Genomic DNA, 21,603 nt, shown 5'->3' with positions numbered 1-21,603 from the left:
ACCCACAAACCAATATATATGCCCAAAAACCGATATATACAAACCAATATATACCAAGAAACCGATATACACAAACCAATATATACAAACAAACCGATATACACAAACCAATATATACACACACAAACCAATATATATTCTAGAAACCAGTTTATGTATTGATAATCTGATATATACACCCACAAACCAATATAGATACTACCAAACCATTATATAATTCACTATAAAACCAATGTATATACCCACAAACCAATATATACAAACCAATATATACACACACAAACCAATGTATATACCAACAAACCGATATACACAAACCAATATATATGCTCAAAAACCAATGTATGTACTGAGAGTCCAATATATATACCAACAAACCAATACATACAAACCAATATATATGCTAGGAACCCAATGTATAAACTGATAATCCAATATATACTCACAAACCGATATATACAAACCAACAGTTTAAAACCAATGTATGTGCCATTAAACCAAGTAGTTTCTCCATAACCCAATATATATGTGCAAAGTACATAATAATTATTTCTTGAACGGCTTCCCATAGTCAAGATTTATACCCTGTAGCCCTCAGAGCTCCTACAGTGCAGTCTTACAGTTTACAGTGCAGACTTACTGTTTCACTGTTTTGCTGATGATGTCCAGATATATATTTGTACAAAACCTTCCCACAGCTTGCCACCTAGTGCCTTGCTGAAATGCTTAACTGATGTGAGGGCTTGGATGATCGAGAACTTCCTGAGCTTAAATAATAAAAAATCTGAAGCCATCATAATTGCTTCTCCTGCAACAGTCAGGAGGCTTAGTGACACTACTGTTTGTATCCCTGGTTTTGTTGTCTCTACCTCAACACTAGTGAGAAATCTCGGAGTAATTTTTGATTCTACATTATCGTTTGACTCGCATATTAACAACACATGTAGGACAGCCTTCTACCATCTTAAAAATATCTCTAGGATTCGCCCTTTTCTCTCTCTCACTGCTGCCGAGACCATAGTCCATGCATTTGTTACTTCCAGACTTGATTACTGCAATGCTCTGTTGTGTGGCCTCCCTGCTCGGGCTTTGAGTAGGTTGCAGTATGTCCAGAACTCTGCTGCTAGGGTGCTGACCCATACAAGATCTTGGGAACATATTACTCCAGTCCTAAGTCGTCTTCATTGTCTTCCAGTGAAGTACCAAATACAGTACAAATTGTTTGTGTTGGTGTTTAAATCCTTGCATGACCTTGCCCCTTCTTACCTAAGTAGTCTACTGCAACCATACTCTCCAGTGCGTACTCTTCGGTCCTCAAGCCTCCATTTGCTTGAGGTCCCACATTTTAAGCTAAGCACCATTGGAAATAGAACATTTTGTGTTGCGGGTCCAAAGCTGTTGAATAGTCTTCCTGACGAACTGCGAGCTTGTTCATCTTTAGATGTTTTAAAACCAGACTCAAAACTCATCTTTTTAAACTAGCATATGGATGATACTATGTATATGTCTCTATGGTCATTTTATGTTTGTATGTGCATTTACCTTTTATTGACTTTTTTTTTTTTTAAGTTTCTATTTTTATTTTTATTTTTTATTTATTTATTTATTTTTATTATCTATTGTACAGTGTCCTTGGGTCACCTGAAAGGCGCTTTCAAATAAAAAATTATTATTATTATTATTATTATTACACACACACACACACACACTGACCACTGGACACACAGTCACACACACTGACCACTGGACACACACTCACACACACTGACTACTGGACACACACTCACACATACTGACCAGTGGATACACACTCACATACACTGACCACTGCACACACACTGACCACTGGATACACACACACACACTGAACACTGAACACACACTGACCACTGGATACACACTCACACACCCGGACCACTGCACACACACTGACCACTGGACACACACTTACACACACTGACTATTGGACACACACTCACACATACTGACCAGTGGATATACACTCACACACACTGACCACTGGACACACACTCACACACACTGACTACTATATACACACACACACACACATTGACCACTCACGCACACTACTGGATACACACTGACCACTGGATACACACGAACACAGACTGACCACTGGATACACACACACGCACACTGACCACTGCACACATACTGACCACTGGTCACACACTCACACACACTAACCACTGGATACACACACACACACACACACACACACCACTGCACACATACTGACTACTGGATACACACTCACACACACTGACCACTATATACACACACACACACTGATCACTGTATACACACACACACACACACAAACACTGACCACTGTATACACACAAACACTGACCACTGTGCACACACACACACACACACATGGTGCTGGTTGTGCTCAGTGTTGGTCTCTGTGCAGAGCTATAACTCTGGAGAACACGCTGGTCATTCTGTCCACTGTGGCGCCGGACGCTGGACGCTACTACGTTCAGGCAGTGAATGACAAGAACGGAGAGAATAAAACCAGCCAGCCCATCACTCTGACTGTGGAGAGTGAGTACCACACACGCGCGTGCGCACACACACACACACACACACATACACCAAGAAACACCAGGACAAAATCCCTCATGCTACGTCCCTGTGCCCTATTCACTACATAGTGCATTATGTTGGGGTTCCACCATTTTGTAGTAGTGTCCAAAACCTCAAACAATCCCACAGTCCACTGCAAAAAGCAGCGTACAGACCATGTACCAGACAGAGACAGCCCTACTCATTATTCCCTACATCACTCAATACATAGTGCACTATTACAGCTGAGTGCAGGAGGGTAGTGAACAACTTCAGACACCAACTGTCTGTTTTTACCATTGGATTATGGGTAATCTGCTCTCTGCTAAGTTACATGGGCTGCACACTATGTTCAGCAGTGCATTGTGGGTTTGTTTGAGTGCACTGATAGTTGTCCACAAGGGCTGCATCCGAAATGGCATACTTCCACACTGAACAGTACTCAAAAGCAGCACGCAAGAAGAAGTACTATGCCATGATTCCACTGGAGCTACGGAAGAGAAAGGGGGGAGCTTGCTTTTTACAAGTGTAAGTGTAACGTTATGAGTAATTCTGTGGAAAACAAACCCATGTTGCTTGTTATTTAATGTGGTATTAACGTAACTTGTGAATTTTTAAAGTTGTTATAAAGGAAGGCTAGTGATACTTATTTTTCTCCTGAAGTAAAGAATCAATAAAATTCTCATAATACATCTTCTCTGAGCTGCTGCATGATGCCGTCTCAGTGTGGAGTTAAAATCCATGGCGAAAAGACCTCCCTAAGCTTCACAAAAAAATACAAAATTAAAACAATAGAGTTAGCGAACGGGGCTTTTAGCGACTAGTGTTGTCGTCTGTGGTGAGACATCATGCGGTAAGATGGCGGCTGTGGGTTGCGTGGATACTGCACTCACACACTATGGAGTGTCAGGCGCTGCGCACTGGATCCACTTCAGTACGTGCTGTTCAAGTTCGCACTTTCGGACACAGCCAGACATTACTTCAAAATGGCGGAACCCCAAAGTAGTGCACTGTAGAGTGAATAGGGCAGAGTTTCAGACACATCTCTCTTGCTCTCTCTCTGTCTCTGTCTTTCTCTGTTAGATGTGGGTGGTCCTGCAGACCCCATAGCCCCCACTATTGTGATCCCTCCGAGGAACACCAGCGTCGTGGCAGGAACCTCTGAGGTCACCATGGAATGTGTGGCTAATGCTCGGTCAGTGCTTCTTTAAGTCCTCGCTGTTACCGTGGAGACCACATCCCTGTACACATTTACATTTATTCTCTCTCTCTCTTTCTGTTCTCTCTCTCTGTTCTCTTTTCTGTGTCTCCCCCCAGGCCACTGATTAAGTTGAGTATAGTGTGGAGGAGGAACGGTGTTCCGGTGCGCTCTGGTCTGAGTGATTATAATCGCAGGCTGGCAATCCTCAGTCCCACAGTGAGCGACTCTGGTTTGTACGAGTGTGAGGCCGAGCTGAAGAGCAGCAGCGTCCCCTCCGTCAGCGCTGCCGCCTACCTCCACGTTCTGGGTACACACACACACACATACACACACACACACACACTCACACACACACTGGATTAATACCCCTCAGTTCAGGTGTGTGTGAGTGTGTGTGGCGAGGGGAGGCAGGGGGTGTACAGTGTCTCTGTCGTGGTGCCCTCAGTGGATCGTATACTGTATCTTTGATGAGGGATATAACTGTACCTTATTCTATATTAACTATAGATTTTAAAGTTGTTTTCATTCGCCCCGTTTCATCTCCAGGACTTTTATTGTGTTCTTTTATTTGACACAGTTTTATAATGAAAAATTACAGAGATCCCCCTCTCCTTCAAAGGTACATTACACTGTTTGTAGCTTTAGTGATGATAACATACTGGTCCCTCTGTGTCCCTCTGCATCCTCTGTGTCCCTCTACATCCTTTGTGTCCTTCTGCATCCTCTGTGTCCCTCTACATCCTTTGTGTCACTCTGCATCCTCTGTGTCCCCCTGTGTCCCTCTGTGTCCCTCTGCATCCTTTGTGTCCCTCTGTGTCCTCGTCTCTCAGAGCCACCTCAGTTTGTAAAGGAACCGGAGAAGCACATCACGGCGGAGATGGAGAAGGTGGTGGATATTCCCTGCCAGGCTCGAGGTACAGCAGCCTCCCCCTTCATCATCATCATCTTCAGCAGCAGCACCATTACGATCATCATCACTATAATATCACAGTCACCACCTCCATCACTAGAGTCATCTCCACCTCCATCACTAGAGTCATCTCCATCTCCGTCACTAAAGTCACCTCCGTCACTAAAGTCAACTCCATCACTAGAGTCACCTCCATCACTAGAGTTACCTCCATCACTAGAGTCACCTCCATCTCCATCACTAGAGTCATCTCCATCTCCGTCACTAGAGTCACCTCCATCACTAGAGTCACATCCATCACTAGGGTCATCTCCATCACTAGAGTCATCTCCATCACTAGAGTCATCTCCATCACTAGAGTCACCTTCATTAGTAGAGTCACCTCCATCTCCATCACAAGAGTCACATCCATCACTAGAGTCATCTCCATTTCCGTTACAAGAGACATCTACATCTACATCGCTAGAGTCACCTCCATCTCTAGATTCATCTCCATCTCCGTCACTAGAGTCACCTCCATCACTAGAGTCACCTCCATCTCTAGATTCATCTCCATCTCCGTCACTAGAGTCACCTCCATCACTAGAGTCACCTCCATCTTTATCACTAGGGTCACCTCCATCTCCATCACTAGAGTCATCTCCATCTCAATCACTAGGGTCACCTCTGTCACTAGAGTCACTTACATCACCTCCATCACTAGAACATGGCCCTCAGCTCCACCTGTGATCCCTGTGGTCAGTAGAATCATCTCCACCGCTGTGAGGTTAAGCTCCGCCTCCCTGTTCCTGCAGGTGTTCCCCAGCCGGAGATAGTGTGGTATAAGGATGCATTACCCATCAGCCCCGTGCGGTTGCCACGGTACAGAGTCCTGTATGGCGGGAGTCTGCAGGTCAACGGGCTACTTCCGGATGACACCGGAATGTTCCAGTGTTTCGCTCGGAACCAGGCCGGAGAAATCCAGACCAACACCTACCTCGCAGTGACCAGTCAGTGTCTCTCTACCACTCTCCTCTCTCTCTCTCTCTCTCTCTCTCTCTCTCTCTCTCTCTCTCTACCTCGCAGTGACCAGTCAGTCTCTCTACCACTCTCTCTCTCTCTCTCTCTCTCTCTCTCTCTCTCTCTCTACCTCTCTACCTTGCAGTAACCAGTCAGAGCCTCTCTACCACTCTTCTCTCTCTCTCTCTCTCTCTCTCTCTCTCTCTCTCTCTCTCTCTCTCTCTCTCTCTCTCTGTCTCTCTCTACCTCGCAGTGACCAGTCAGAGTCTCTCTACCACTCATTCAGTAAGTTATTCCTGTAATGGATCTGTTTAATGGAGAGTTTTTATCGTGTGTTATTTTCAGGCATTGCTCCGAATATAACGTCCGGCCCATCCGACAGCACTGTGATCGATGGTATGTCTGTGATCTTACACTGTGAGACTTCAGGAGCCCCCCGACCCGCCATCACCTGGCAGAAAGGTACACACACACACACACACACACGTATTATAGCATGTACACACCCCCGCACTCTGAAATGTAAAATGTGTGATGTGTGTGTTGTGGCGGAGTCACTGCACTAACAGCTTCCTCTAACATCATAGTTTTTCCTTTTGTGGAACTGTGAGATGTCTGATCTCTGTCCTGTGTGTGGGTGTGTGTAAGCACAGGTGAGCGTGTATTAGCTAGTGGCTCGGTGCAGCTCCCTCGTTTCACTCTGCTGGAGTCCGGCAGCCTGCTGATAAGCCCTGCCCACATTTTAGACGCAGGTACATACACCTGTATGGCCAGTAACTCCAGAGGAATTGATGAGGCTTTGGCTGACCTGGTGGTATGGGGTAAGTGTGTGTGTGTGCGGCTCAGACACAGAAATCATGTGTGTGATGGAGACTAGAGCTCGACATCAGGACATTTCCTTATGACTTCCTCTCTCTCTCTCTCTGTCTCTCTCTCTCTCTCTCTCTCTCTCTCTCTCTCTCTCTCCGTCTCCCTCTCTCTCTCTCTCTCTCTCTCTCTCTCTGTAGCTCGCACTCGTATTTCTACTCCTCCTCAAGATCAGAGTGTTATTAAAGGAACTAAAGCTACACTGACCTGCGGAGTGACCCACGACCCCAGTGTGAGCGTGAGGTAATACACACATACACCCACACACACAGATGTCCAAATGCCTTTACGCTGGACTGGCCATGATTAACTGCTCCAGATTTCCACCACCCTGTAAGCACATTAACTCCTGATCCACATCACTGCAGCATCCAGCTCCATCTCTCCATCTCTACATCATCTGTTCATCAGTACACCTGCAGAGAGAGAGAACAGAGAGAGGAAGAGAGAGAAAAACAGAGAGAGAGTGGGAGAACAGACAGAAAAAGAGAGAAAGGGAACAACATGCAAAATCTCATCCAAGAGGAGCTCTGTCACTCCAGAGAACTCAGTTCCACTGTTCCACACACACCCCACCGGTCCATTTTTCTGCACACACCGGTCCACTGTTCCACACACACCAGTCCATTGTTCCACACACACCGGTCCATTGTTCCACACACACGAGTCCATTGTTGGCATTGGGCGTGGAGACCTTCGGCTCATGTGCAGCTTCTTCAGAGCAGCTCGTTTCAGTGTGTCCACGTGAGTAAATTCTGTTTGGAGATACGAGGTGTTTTTGTCATGTCCAGGTTCCTGTGGGAAAAGGACGGACAGGTGATCAACCCCAAGTCGTTGCCAAGGTTACGGCTGGATGTTAACGGGACGCTGCACATCTCCCAAACCTGGTCAGGTGACATTGGCACATACACCTGCAAAGTGACCACAGTGGGAGGAAATGACTCCAGGAGCGCACACCTGAAAGTGAGGTAAACACACCTGCATCTCTGACTCCACCCCCTAACACACCTGAGAGGAAATGCACATGTATCTCTAACTCCGCCCCCTAACACACTTAAAAGTCACAGCACATCCAGAGACAGAGAGCACATTTACAGCCAGTTTTTATTGCAGATGTGCACTCTAGTCTTTTGTCATTGTTTATATGTTTATGTTGTTGTTTGTTGTTTACAGGCAGTTGCCCCATGCTCCTGAGAACCCAAGTGCAGTTCTAAGTTCCTCAGAAAAAAGGGCCATTAACCTGAACTGGGCCAAACCCTTCGATGGGAACAGTCCTCTGATCAGATACGTTCTGGAGGTGTCTGAGAACAGTGAGTACCCCAATGACCCAATGACACACAGTGACCCGACTATGATCAGAACCTTCCACTCGCAAACAAGTGTCTTCACCACCTTGGTTCTAAGGTTCTCGAGTTCTTGCCAGACATTGTCTCAGTGTCCAAGTCCCATTCCAGGTTTCAACACAAATGGCTAGAACAGAGAACGGTTCTCGTGTGTGTTAATGTTTACTGAGGTGTTTTTTTCTCCGGCTTTCGTGTGTGTTAATGTTTACTGAAGTTTTTATTTCTCTGGGTCTCGTGTGTGTGTGGTTGTTTACTGAGGTGTTTATTTCTCCGTCTCTTGTGTGTGTTAATGTTTACTGAGGTGTTTATTTCTCCAGCTTTTGTGTGTGTTAATGTATACTGAGGTGTTTATTTCTCCGGCTCTCGTGTGTGTGCTTGTTTACTGAGGTGATTATTTCTCTGGTTCATGTGTGTGTGATTGTTTACTGATGTTTTTATTTCTCCAGCTTTTGTGTGTGCTACTGTTTACTGCAGTGTTTATTTCTCCGTCTCTTGTGTGTGTTAATGTTTATTGAGGTGTTTATTTGTCTGTCTCTTGTGTGTGTTAATGTTTACTGGGGTGTTTATTTCTCCGTCTCTCGTGTGTGTTAATGTTTACTGAAGTGTTTATTTCTCTGGTTCTCATGTGTGTTAATGTTTACTGAGGTGTTTATTTCTCTGTCTCTTTTGTGTGTTAATGTTTACTGAGGTGTTTATTTCTTCAGCTCTTTTGTGTGTGATTGTTTACTGAGGTGTTTATTTTTCCATCTCTTATGTGTGTTGATGTTAACTGAGGTGTGTATTTCTCCAGCTCTTGTGTGTGTGATTGTTTACTGAGGTGTTTATTTCTCCGTCTCTTGTGTGTGTTAATGTTTACTGAGGTGTTTATATCTCTGGTTCTTGTGTGTGTGATTGTTTACTGGGGTGTTTATTTGTCTGATTCTTGTGTGTGTTAATGTTTACTGAGGTGTTTATTTCTCCGGCTTTCGTGTGTGTTCATGTTTACTGAGGTGTTTATTTCTCCTTCTCTTGTGTGTGTTAATGTTTACTGAGGTTTTATTTTCTCCATCTTTTGTGTGTGTTAATGTTTGCTGAGGTGTTTATTTCTCTCTCTCTTGTGTGTGTTAATGTTTACTGGGGTGTTTATTTCTCCAGCTCTTGTGTGTTAATGTTTGCTGAGGTGTTTATTTGTCTGTCTCGTGTGTGTTAATGTTTACTGAGGTTTTTATTTCTCTGTCCTTTGTGTGTGTTAATGTTTACTGAGGTGTTTATTTCTCTGTCTCTCGTGTGTTAATGTTTACTGAGGTGTTTATTTTTCTGGCTCTCATGTGTTAATGTTTACTGAGGTGTTTATATCTCTGGTTCTTGTGTGTGATTGTTTACTGAGGTGTTTATTTGTCTGGCTCTCATGTGTGTTAATGTTTACTGAGGTGTTTATTTCCCCTTCTCTTGTGTGTGTTAATGTTTACTGAGGTTTTTGTTTCTCCGTCTTTTGCGTGTGTTAATGTTTACTGAGGTGTTTATTTCTCTGTCTCTTGTGTGTGTTAATGTTTACTGAGGTGTTTATTTCTCCATTTCTTGTGTGTGTTAATGTTTACTGAGGTGTTTATTTCTCTGTTTGTTTAGATGCTCCATGGATGATTTTGTTGGCAAATATCGAGCCAGACTCCACGGCGGTGGCGGTGAGTGGACTCATCCCGGCGAGATCCTATCAGTTCCGACTGTGTGCCGTAAACAACGTGGGCAAAGGACCCTTCAGCAAAGAGACGGAACGGTGAGGGTGGGCTCACACACACACACACACACACACACACATACATGCTCTCACACATATTTATACATTTATACTTTCATATCTCTGAAGTCCCACCTTAATAAGTTCACTGTTTGAACTCAATGGTGTCTCTAATGTAACCCCCACCCCTCTCTCTCTCTCTCTCTCTCTCTCTCTCTCTCTCTCTCTCTCTCTCAGTGTTTCTCTCCCAGAAGAGCCCCCCAGTGCCTCTCCGCAGAATGTTATTGCGAGCGGCAGAACCAACTCCTCTATCATGATCCAGTGGCAGCCTCCCCCGGAGAGCCAGCAGAACGGCCTTCTCAGGGGCTACATCATCCGGTGCGTCACTACGGTGCCCTCTGCTGCACCTCACTGCACTGTACACCATCACCACTCATCCTAGACGTCCTCAGACCCAGGCCCCAGCCGAGATTTTACAGGGGCCGCTCAGTCAGGTGCATTCCCAGTTGATGGCTGTGTCTGAAATGAGAGCAGTGCTGTCTCCGGAGGCAGCATTCTGAGGGAGGGAGGGAGCAAGGCGCGTCTTAGTCACCGCCAATTTTGGGAGGTAGCGTAGAAGTATCCTTCACTGATTTAGAATTCCCATAATCCTGTGCATCAGCAGGGCCAACAGCAGTGTTCATTAGAATATATATGCATTTAACTTTAAAAATATTAAATGGAAAATAACAAATATGGGTTTAAAAATGGCAGCATGATGGAGCAGCAGGTGGTGTCTCTGTCACAGCTCCAGGGTCCAGGAGGGTGTGGGTTCGAGTCCCGCTCCGGGTGACTGTCTGTGAGGAGTGTGATGTGTTCCCCCTGTGTCTGCGTGGGTTTCCTCCGGGTGACTGTCTGTGACGAGTGTGGTGTGTTCTCCCTGTGTCTGCGTGGGTTTCCTCTGGGTGATTGTCTGTGAGGAGTGTGGTGTGTTCTCCCTGTGTCTGCGTGGGTTTCCTCCGGCCTTCTGTTTCAGACACAGCCGCAGTGTCACACCGGCCGGTCTTTTTACAATCTCAGCCTGGAACAGGGATCTGAGCCGTGGCTCTAAAGACCTCTTCTACACTCACTAGAGCTAACCCTGACACAGTTGGAGAACCAGGGGAATCACATGTTGTGGTTTGTCATTAATCAGCAGTTCATTTTCACTTTCCACAGAGTCCAGGTCTTCTACATTTTTCTTTTCCCAGGTTTATAGCCAAGAACCCAAACATGTTATAAACTCTAAAACAACCCCCAACACACCCCACATCTCTCCCTCTCTCTCTCTCACACACACACACACTCACACACACACACACACACTCACCATATGGAGCATAAATATTTATGTCTGTCTGAGCCAACATCTGATTACAGTGTGTTACTGAGAGAGGGATGGTGTGAAGTCTCCCCCTGTTGTTTGTTGTTGAAGTGTAGAAGCTAGGCCCTTGTTTCTCTGTAAAGTGATGTTTGCAGATGATTTCTAGGTGGTTTCTAAGCTGATTCCGGGTGGTTGCTATGGTTTCTAAGGTGGTTGCTGGGTGTGTTAGTACAGGGCTGGTGCTGTGCTGCTCATTATTCGCTACATGATATGGTTGCTAAGGTATTTCTGGATGGTTCCGGTGTTTAACCCTGTGTGTTATGTGTTCTAGATATCGTCTGACGGGTCTCCCAGTGGACATTCAGTATAAGAACATCTCCACCCCTGAGGTGACCAACTTGCTGCTGGAGGACCTGATCATCTGGACCAATTACGAGATCGAGGTGGCGGCTTATAATGGCGCGGGAATCGGGGTCTACAGCCACAAGGTCACAGAGTGGACGCTGCAGGGGGGTGAGAGTGCTCTCAACCAGGTCCTGTAGGACCATCATAAACTCTGGGGGGAATGGTGTTACACACCAGAACTGGTTGTGTGTCGGAGTGGACCCTGGTGGTCTTTGGTGGTGGGGGGCTCGGTACTTGAAGCTGGAAGGGCTCGAGGTGCAGCCTGATTCTTGACCAGTGCCATAAGGTGGGAAGGGGCTGGTCTGTTCTTGGCTTTGTAGGCAGCATGAGAGTTTTAAACTGGATGTGGGCAGCTACAGGAAGCCAGTGAAGAGAGCGCAGCAGTGGGCAGCTGAGGGATGTGGGGGAAGTTCGGAAGACTGAAGACGAGCCATGCAGTGGTTGATGGGCGGGGGGTAAATGTTTAATCATCTCACACCTATCCCCATCTGCATTCTCCCCCCACTGTCTAGAACAAAAGAATTAAAATAACACCCTGTAATACACACCCTCCAGCCAGAACATTAAAACTTTTTTACATTTACCCTCCACGGCCCACTCTGTTGTTTTCCATACTTCCATACTGTAGTGCATATGTGGCTCTGCATACTTTGTTACCCCACTTTTCCCCCTGTTCTTCACAGAGCAGGTGTGATGTGTTGGAGGATCATTCTCAGCACTGCAGTGACACTGACGTGGTGGTGGTGTGTTAGTGTGTGTTGTGCTGGTGTGAGTGGATCAGACACAGCAGTGGATCTGAGAGTGGACAGTGAGTGTAGAAACAAAGAGTTAACATTAATCATAACTGATTTCTCTCTGTCTCTCTCTCTCTCTCTCTCTCTCTCTCTCTCTCTCTCTCTCAGTTCCCACGGTTGCCCCCAGTAACGTCCAGGCGGAGGCAGTGAACTCCAGCAGTATCCGCTTCACCTGGACCGCCCCCAACCCTCAGTTCATCAACGGCATCAATCAGGGATACAAGGTAAACACGTTCTTCACTGTTACTGCTCAGGTGCGCCGGTTAGTCACCTGAAGGAAATTGGGGGCAGGTTTTAAGGCAGAAATTCAGTGGGTGGGCCCTAATTTGCGTATTCACACCTCTACAGATGTGTATGGTAATCACAAGCTCACACTTGACTCCAAAAAAGAATGCAGTCTGTTGTCTGCTGCCCCCTCTGAGAGTGTAGAATCCGGGGGAACGTATCCAGGGAGGCTTTAGGGTGTGATGTACCTACATTGCTGTGAAGATTTGATGGGAGACACATGAACACGAGCTGAGGAGCTCAGGATGAGTTCAGGATTTAAGAGCTTCTGTTTTACTTTGTGCTGATCATACACCTGTGTGTGTGTGTTTGTGTGTGTGTTCCTCAGCTCTTGGCATGGGAGCCAGGTCATGAGGAAGAGGTTACCATGGTAACAGTCCGACCCAATTTTCAGGACAGCGTCCACGTGGGATACGTCACCGGACTGAATAAGTTTACTCAGTATTTTACCTCAGCTTTGTGCTTCACTACACCAGGGGACGGACCCCCGAGCCCCCCGCGCAGAGTACACACACACGAAGACAGTAAGATATGCACGCACACACACACACACACACACACACACACAGGGGTGTAAATTCTATTTCTCTCTCTCTCTGTCTGTTTCTCTCTCTCTCTGTCTGTCTTTCTCTCTCTGTCTGTCTCTCTCTGTCTGTCTGCCTTTCTGTCTGTCTCTCTCTCTCTCTCTCTCTCTCTCTCTCTCTCTCTCTCTCTCTCTCTCTTTCTGTGTAGCTCCTGGAGCTGTTGGTCACCTGAGTTTTACTGAGATACTGGACACGTCTCTAAAGGTCAGCTGGAGGGAACCCCATGAGAAGAACGGTGTTCTAACAGGTGAGTTCTGTGTGAGATCTCACACAGACTCTGACAGATGTCATATACAGACACCCCACCATCAGCCCCCACCCTCCACACTGTGGACACACCAGGACTCCACAGTGTGCTGATGGTGGTCTAGTGCAGACCCCGAGAACTGCAAGAGCTTCAATGGTGTGGGTGTGTGTTTCCAGGTTATCGAATCTCGTGGGAGGAGTTTAATCGCACCAACACGCGTGTCACCCACTACCTGCCGAACGTGACTCTGGAGTACAGAGTGACCGGGCTGACCGCGCTGACCACCTACACCATCGAGGTGGCCGCCATGACCTCCAAGGGTCAGGGTCAGCTCAGCTCCTCCACCATCTCCTCCGGCGTCCCCCCAGGTAACCACCCCTCTGTCCGACCTCTCTGTCCGACCGCTCTGTTTGATCCCTCTGTCTGAACCTTCTACCCTTATGGCTAACACACACTCAAACACACACACAGTCAGTAATATCAGTCATTAGTTTGTGCACTAGTACAGTCCTGGAGTACAGATTATTACTGGACTGCAGTTTACTGACTATTTTCGCCCACGAGATGGCAATGCTGGACTTTACATGAGACAACAGTTCCCTTCAAATGAATTTTAAATAACAATAATAATAATAGTTTAAAAATAAAATAGTAATAGTAAAAATAAAAATTTTCATAATGTGTCCTTGTCTGTTTTAATTAATGTAATTTAAAGGTTTAATAGATACAATGAAAGGTTATGTGTCTGTTGTGTTTGTAGTGAACTATGTTTTATTTTCAGGAGAACATTGTTGGTTTTATCTCCAGTCACTGTCTCTTTACTGTAATGTATTGTGTATAAAATTATATTCCATCACTGTGTTCTTCCTGTGTGTTGTGTTATGTTCAGAACTTCCCGGACCCCCGACTAACCTGGCGATCTCCAACATCGGCGCCCGTTCGGTTACCCTTCAGTTTAAACCCGGATACGACGGGAAGACCTCCATCTCCCGGTGGCAGGTGGAGGCGCAGGTCTGTCCTTTTACTGTGTTTGATTCCTACTGGGTTTCTGTTTAACACGGTTGCCGGCGCTCTTCCCTTTATTCAGGCCCTGCCTGTCTCTGCTCTGTTTTCAGATCAGCGTGGTGGGAGAGAACGAGGACTGGGTGATGGTCCATCAGCTCACCAACCAGCCGGACGCCCGGTCACTGGTGGTCCCCGCTCTGAACCCCTTCACCTTCTACAGGTGCCACACCCACACCTCTGACCCCCTGTCCCTGCGTTTCAGCTCTGATTTACACTTCTCCTCAAGCACTCCCCCTGAACACTCAGAAGTGCACAGTGCCTCCGTCACAGGTGTCCCCTCACAGTGGTGGGTGTTGGGGGTGGGGGGGAGGGAGAGGAGTGGGCTTTTCAATCACAACACTGAATCCACTTCTTTGTTTATTTTCTCGGAGTAATGTTTGACTCTACATTATCGTTTGACTCACATATTAACAACACATGTAGGACAGCCTTCTACCATCTTAAAAATATCTCTAGGATTCGCCCTTTTCTCTCTCTCACTGCTGCCGAGACCATAGTCCATGCATTTGTCACTTCCAGACTTGACTACTGCAATGCTCTGTTGTGTGGCCTCCCTGCTTGGGCCTTGAGTAGGTTGCAGTATGTCCAGAACTCTGCTGCTAGGGTGCTGACCCATACAAGATCTTGGGAGCATATTACTCCAGTCCTAAGTCGTCTCCATTGGCTTCTAGTGAAGTACCGAATACAGTACAAATTGCTTGTGTTGGTGTTTAAATCCTTGCATGACCTTGCCCCTTCTTACCTAAGTAGTCTACTGAAACCATACTCTCCAGTGTGCACTCTTCGGTCCTCAAGCCTCCATTTGCTTGAGGTCCCACATTTTAAGCTAAGCACCTCTGGAAATAGAGCATTTTGTGTTGCGGGTCCAAAGCTGTGGAATAGTCTTCCTGACGAACTGCGAGCTTGTTCATCTGTAGATGTTTTTAAAACCAGACTAAAAACTCATCTTTTTAAACTAGCATATGGATGATACTATGTATATGTCTCTCTGGTCATTTTATGTTGGTATGTGCATTTACCTTTTATTGACTTTCTTCTTTTTTTTTTTTTTTTTACTTTTTTTTTTCATTTTTATTTTATTTATTTATTTATTAATTTATTTTACAGTGTCCTTGGGTCACTTGAAAGGCGCTTTCAAATAAAAATTTATTATTATTATTATTATTATTTATTTTACATTACATTAGCTTCGGACTGGTTACATTGTGGTATTTAGACAGTGAATAAACACTTACAGACAATTTACACTTCAGACACCTACAAGATACAGTCGCTTCTTACTCACATGCAACGCTCCACATTAAAAGATACAGTCACTTCTTACTCACACACTGCTCCACATTAAAAATACAGTCACTTCTTACTGTCACACACCGCTCCATCTTAAAAGATACAATCGCTTCTTACTCACACACACAACTCCACCTCAAAAGATACAGTCACTTCTCACTCACACACATTACTCCACCTTAAAAGATGCAGTCGCTTCTTACTCATACAGACTGCTCCACATGAAAAGATACGGTCGCTTCTTACTCACACACACTGCTCCGCCTTAAAAGATACAGTCGCTTCTTACTCACACCGCTCCACCTTAAAACATACAGTCGCTTCTCACTCACACACACCACTCCACATTAAAAGATACAGTAGTTTCTTACTCACACCGTTCCACCTTAAAACATACAGTCATTTCTTACTCACACACACCACTCCACATTAGAACATACAGTCGCTTCTTACACCTACACACCGCTACACCTTAAAAGATACAGTCGCTTCACACACATTGCTTCACCTTAAAAGTCACTTTTTACTCACACACACCGATCCACCTTAAAAGATACAGTCGCTTCTTACTCACACACACCGCTCCACATTAAAATATACCGTCACTTCTTACTCACACACACCGCTCCAACTTAAAAGATACTGTCGCTTCTTACTCACACACACACACCGCTCCACCTTAAAAGATACAGTCGCTTCTTACTCACACACACCGCTCCATCTTAAAAGATACAGTCACTTTTTACTCACACACACCACTCCACCTTAAAAGATTCAGAGCTTCTGAACATGAACAAACCAGAGAGAACAGAGTTTCCCCACAATCGTAGACCGTCACCTTTAAGACTGGGTCTGGGAGTCCCCCAAGGGGAAATGCAGAGGGGTTCTGTTCTAAGTACTGCCTCCTTTATTATACATAGCGCCCCATTAGGAAACATCAAGCTACTACAGCCCAGCTGCTGCCATCAGGAGAGACCCATTTGTCAAAAATGCCCCCTGCTGGTTAATGTGGTCCGTGTGTGTTCCAGGTTCCGAATGCGGCAAGTGAACATTGTGGGTACGAGTCCTCCAAGCCAGCCATCCAGGAAGATCCAGACGCTGCAGGCAGCTCCGGACGTCGCCCCGGTCAACATCACCCTGCGGACGGCCAGCGAGACCAGCCTCTGGCTGCGTTGGGTGGTAAGAAAATATCTCTGTAACACATCCTCCTCCAGAGTGGAACATAGTTCAGTTTTTTAATGACACGTCTGTGACCTGCTTTGGTCCAAACCCCACGAGGCCCACAGCAGTGTTCTCCCCCTGTGTAAACAGCCCTGTTCAGAACGCCCGCTTTCAGCACCTGTTCCTTTAAATGATAATAACCCACTCACTGTTCACCCCAGCCCAGAGCACACAGCAGTAAGGAGCAAAGAGCCAAAGCTCTGGTTTTTAGCCATTTTTGCTTGGTTCTCTTTCTTCTCCGTTCCCCTTTTCTCTGTTTTTCTACATATTTCTGTTTTACTCTTTCTCTCTCTCTCTCTTTGTGTGTGTGTCCAGCCCCTGCCGGAATGGGAGTATAACGGTAACCCAGAGTCCGTGGGCTATAGGGTCCAGTACAGCAGAACTGAGCCCCAGTCCAAAGCCCTGGTCCATCTGATCCCCGACCGTCTGGAGCGAGAGTTCACCATCGAGGACCTAGAGGAATGGACCGAGTACGAGGTCAGGGTTCAGGCTGCGAACGGCATCGGCGCTGGACCCTGGAGCCAACCGGTCCGGGGACGAACCCGGGAGTCTGGTAAGACCGGGGACACGGTTCTGTCCTTGTTACGCCTCACAGGACACGGGGCTCCCTCTGGTCAGGGGCATGAACAGACAGGAGAGGGATGTCAGTGGGGTAACTGGGGTAGAGGGGTATGAGGTAGATAACAGAGGTGGGAGCTGGTTGGGTGGGACAGGAGTGGGGTAACTGGGGTAGGAGAGGGGTATGAGGCAGATAACAGGAGGAAACACTTATGGACACAGACTGCATTGATCTGTATTGATTTATTGGAACCTTTTTTATTAAATTAAAATATTGAAGAATGTCAGAGTGAAAATAATGATGACATTATGGAAATAAATCTATTAAAGGAATAATAATAAAATATAAATAATAATAATAAAACTGAACTGCATCTAATACGTCTTTCTCTCAGAGTTTACTGAGGTTCACTCTCTCCCCACAGCTGCTCGCTCTCAGATTTCAAGCGTGTGTGTGTGTGTGTGAGGAAATTGGAAACACATGATGTGTGGAGAACACTTTTCATTCCACACAGAGTAAAGGCCTTTGTGGGAAATTGAAGAATGCGGGAAATGACAATGTTATTACATTCAGAATCATTACATCCTCATCATCCCTCCTTCTCCTTCTCTCTCTCTCCTCTGTTCTCTCTCTCTCTCTCTCTCTCTGTCCTCTGTTCTCTCTCTATCTTCTCTGTTCTCTCTCTCTCTGTCCTCTGTTCTCTCTGTCTCTTCTGTTCGTTCTCTCTCTCTCTCTCTCTCTCTCTCTCTCTAAAGCAGCTCATACCTGAACTTTATCACCTGTCACTGCCCCTCTCTCTCTGTCTGTCTATTTCTCTCTCTCTCTCTCTGCGCGTGCGCGCGGATTGTCCGCGGTGGCGCGTGGAGTTTTCTGGCGTTTTTGCCAACTTTTCAGATTTTCTACTTTCTATTCTTTTATTTCTTTCTCTTTATGAGATTATAGTGAGGTTGTTGGTACCGAACTGTTTTTGGCCGGTGGTGAGGGGGTTGTAGCTGGCGTCATGGCCTCTGAGGCCGGCGTGAAGACGCTGTCTCTCCGCCATGGCGTCAGGTGTGTCTCGGAGAGCGGGGCGACGGTGGAAGAAGTTTTGTTAGTGGTCGGAAGGAAGGTAGGATGTGAGAATATTTACTCGGCTTCTCGCATGAACAGAGCTGTGGTGGTGTTTTTAATGAAGGAGAGCTGTGTAAGCAGCCTGATTGAATCAGGGATCCGGGTTAGTGGAGTGCTGGTGCAGGTCAGCCCTCTACGTGCACCCGCGACCCGTGTTGTTGTGTCTAACGTTCCGCCGTTCATTAAAAACGAGGCGATTATGAAAGAACTGGCTCGGTTTGGCAAATTTGTCGGTGCAATGAGCGTGATTCCTCTCAGATGTAAAAATGAAGCAGTTAAACATGTCCTGTCTTTTCGGAGCCAGGTCTTCATGTTTTTAAAAAACCGTGATCAGACTATGGACGTGAGTTTTAGGGTTAAACACGGGGAAGGATCGTACATAGTGTTCGCAAGTACAGAAAAACTCTGCTGTTTTGAGTGTGGAGACATCGACCATAAACAGTTCGGCTGCCCACACAGAAAAGAGCAGCAGGGGGGTGATGGGCCTAAACAGAGTAATTTAATGGAGGGGCAGCAGGTAGGGGACCAGTGTAAAACTGATAAACCCATGGAGGAGTGTGGAAGTTCAGTTCTGAAACAGGATGATGTGATTGTAGGCTGTGTGCGTGATGAGTGTCTCTGTGACTCTGGGGAAGCTGTGTTGGACTCCGAGGAGGAGAGTGTTTTATTAGATTGTTCAGGGCTGTCTGAAGTACCTTCCATTTTGCCCTGTAGGTCTGGCTTTTCGGCTCAGGCCGGTCCATCTGAGACCTCTGCTGAAATACCTGAACCCCCAGAGGATCTTTACTTATTCACAAAGATTAACCGGTTTTTGAAAGTTACAAAAGGTAAAAGGAATGTGTGTTTAAATAGTTTCTTCTCAGACACTCAGAAGTTTATTAGATCAGTGCAGTACGCCACTAAGAATGAGGACTTTATGTCACTCTCCCCTAAGAGACGGTTTAGACTGAGGAAGTGATTAACGATTGCATGGAAAAGTTTCATTATTTCCAATGTGTAGTTTTCTCTGGCACATCTGTACCTCTGGTGTTTACTGCTTTTGGGCAATGTATTTTTCCCTGTGAACACTGAGGGGACTATTGAAGATGTGGATGAGAAGAGTGTATACAGTGCACGCAGCACGGTGGACATTGTATATTTGTATATATACAAGACATTGTATATTTCTGTTCAGTATGTTTGATCATGTGGTGTTCTGATCAGCTACTGTGATGGTTTGGTGATGGAGTGTGTGTGTGTTTTCTTATGTGAACTGAGGGTTTGTTAGATTGATGTCTATTTTTGTTTTTTGTTAAATAAAGTGAAATGAAAGTCTCTCTCTCCTCTCCTGTGCTCTTTCTCTCTCTCTCTCTCTCTCTCTCTCTCTCTCTCTCTCTCTCTCTCTCTCTCTCTGTGTTCCCTCTCTCTCTTCTCTTCATTCTCTCTCTCTCTCTCTGCATGCTGGGAGTGGGCGGAGCATTTGTGAGTGTGTGAGAGTGGTGGTGTGTGGTGTTGAGCTTGTGCTCTTTTTCATAATTAGGGTTCAAGCACTACAGCGCGTAGAACCCAATTGTATTTGTTACGGTTTTTAGGGGTCCAAGCACTGCAAGTGCTGGAGTCCTATTGTTTTTGTACTGTTTTTTGCGCTTTTTTTGTTTTTTTTCTTCTTTTTCCCCGATGAAACGCGATGGGCAGCCCAAACCGTAGGTCCTACAGACTTGTCGTTTGGTCAACTGGTAGTAAACCCTCCCGCTACTCAAGCGCAAAGAATCAGCCCGATCAGCCTGATGGTGGTGCTATAGCGACGCGGAACGTCCCTATATCTCCTACCCCGTGTGGCGTAGAGACGAAATTCTTTTTTTCCCTGATTCCTCAGGTCAGACCCTACAAAAAAGCCTCAAGAACCCATAAGCTCCGCCTACTTAGATTTTGAGCTAATTTGCATATTTTGTAAAATCGCACAAATGTTTGAGCGCGAACTAGTCTGTGGAAATGTACCCAATATGGACATATGCGGTATCAGCAGGATCCTAAGAACCTGAACTTTAATAATTATTCAAAAAAAGTTCATCTCTGCTCGGCTTTCAGACTCCACCCAAATACAGGTGTGGAGCTCGTGTTCCAAAAATCATACAAATACAGTTATAACTCCCAAACGCTTTCTCCAAATGTTACGATACTTCACATGCTTGATCCCTATAAGGGCTGGACGACATAAGTACTTGGTTGTGCAACTGCAAACCTAGGGGGCGCTATAACAAAAACTTTGTTACGCTTCACAGGATTGTCCGATTGACATGCCGATTGGTATGCATGTACTGGGTGATGTTTTGAATGACATTCTATGATGATGATGTCATATTCGAAGAAACATGGCTGCCATCGGCCAATCAAATTTCAGCAGCTGTTTAATGACCTTAACAAGGTCCTATCATCATGGGACTTGCATGGTATGTTCATGGCGGCAATTCCTAAGCCCATAAAAAGTTTCTTAACGCTAGCCACTAGGGGGCACATTTCAAATTTTCAACATGAAAATATAGAATATCTCAGCGAAAATTAAACATATCGACAAGCAGTTTGCTTTATTGCATACTCTTCATATTGTCTTACAACTATGTAATTACAACTATTGTCAAAAAATGCATAGTTTATACACAACAGTCAGGTATGTGAAAAAGGAGCTTTTCAAACTCCTCCCTGGAAATTTCTCTTATCAATAAACAACTGGTATTTTTTGAAATCTGTATAGACTGTAGGTAAATAATTATTTTAAAAAGTTAGAACTTTTGACACTGTTGTGGCAGTAATTTAACAAATATGCATGGGCGAGGCTCCATGCACTCTTTGAGCTATAACTACAACAAACTTCACCCAAATCAAACAAAACTTGGTACACATATGTACGTCATTACTCTGAAGTATTGTGCTAAATATGACCACATTGCACAGAAAGGGGGCGCTACAATTAGACAACAACTAATTGCATAGGTTATTAATTGATTACACTGCCACCTAGAGATGCAGTACCAGCAAGGTGAGACAGATGTGTTCTGAAGACCATGGGAAAGCTTGAACATTTTCATAGCTTTTAGC

General features: G+C 45.6%; 1 protein-coding gene across 3 annotated transcripts in view; it reads left to right on the top strand.

Annotated features, from left to right (window-relative positions):
* Window positions 1-21,603, top strand: part of sdk2b (sidekick cell adhesion molecule 2b) — a 174,694-nt gene that overhangs the window by 121,581 nt on the left and 31,510 nt on the right. For all 3 annotated transcript variants that reach the window (XM_066664601.1, XM_066664600.1, XM_066664602.1), the window contains exons 5-25: window positions 2,438-2,571; window positions 3,676-3,787; window positions 3,910-4,100; window positions 4,624-4,707; window positions 5,498-5,692; window positions 6,048-6,164; window positions 6,356-6,523; window positions 6,710-6,812; window positions 7,361-7,537; window positions 7,743-7,879; window positions 9,518-9,665; window positions 9,864-10,004; window positions 11,300-11,481; window positions 12,276-12,391; window positions 12,781-12,976; window positions 13,185-13,283; window positions 13,460-13,651; window positions 14,173-14,294; window positions 14,399-14,508; window positions 16,667-16,817; window positions 17,175-17,412. In XM_066664601.1, coding sequence (XP_066520698.1) covers window positions 2,438-2,571; window positions 3,676-3,787; window positions 3,910-4,100; window positions 4,624-4,707; window positions 5,498-5,692; window positions 6,048-6,164; window positions 6,356-6,523; window positions 6,710-6,812; window positions 7,361-7,537; window positions 7,743-7,879; window positions 9,518-9,665; window positions 9,864-10,004; window positions 11,300-11,481; window positions 12,276-12,391; window positions 12,781-12,976; window positions 13,185-13,283; window positions 13,460-13,651; window positions 14,173-14,294; window positions 14,399-14,508; window positions 16,667-16,817; window positions 17,175-17,412 — 3,113 coding nt within the window. The remainder of the gene's footprint in view (window positions 1-2,437; window positions 2,572-3,675; window positions 3,788-3,909; window positions 4,101-4,623; window positions 4,708-5,497; window positions 5,693-6,047; window positions 6,165-6,355; window positions 6,524-6,709; window positions 6,813-7,360; window positions 7,538-7,742; window positions 7,880-9,517; window positions 9,666-9,863; window positions 10,005-11,299; window positions 11,482-12,275; window positions 12,392-12,780; window positions 12,977-13,184; window positions 13,284-13,459; window positions 13,652-14,172; window positions 14,295-14,398; window positions 14,509-16,666; window positions 16,818-17,174; window positions 17,413-21,603) is intronic.

The sequence above is a fragment of the Hoplias malabaricus genome, chromosome 3 (genome assembly GCF_029633855.1).
Source record: "Hoplias malabaricus isolate fHopMal1 chromosome 3, fHopMal1.hap1, whole genome shotgun sequence".
Classification (NCBI taxonomy): Eukaryota; Metazoa; Chordata; class Actinopteri; order Characiformes; family Erythrinidae; genus Hoplias; species Hoplias malabaricus.
This window is presented reverse-complemented; position numbering and strand designations above follow the sequence as displayed.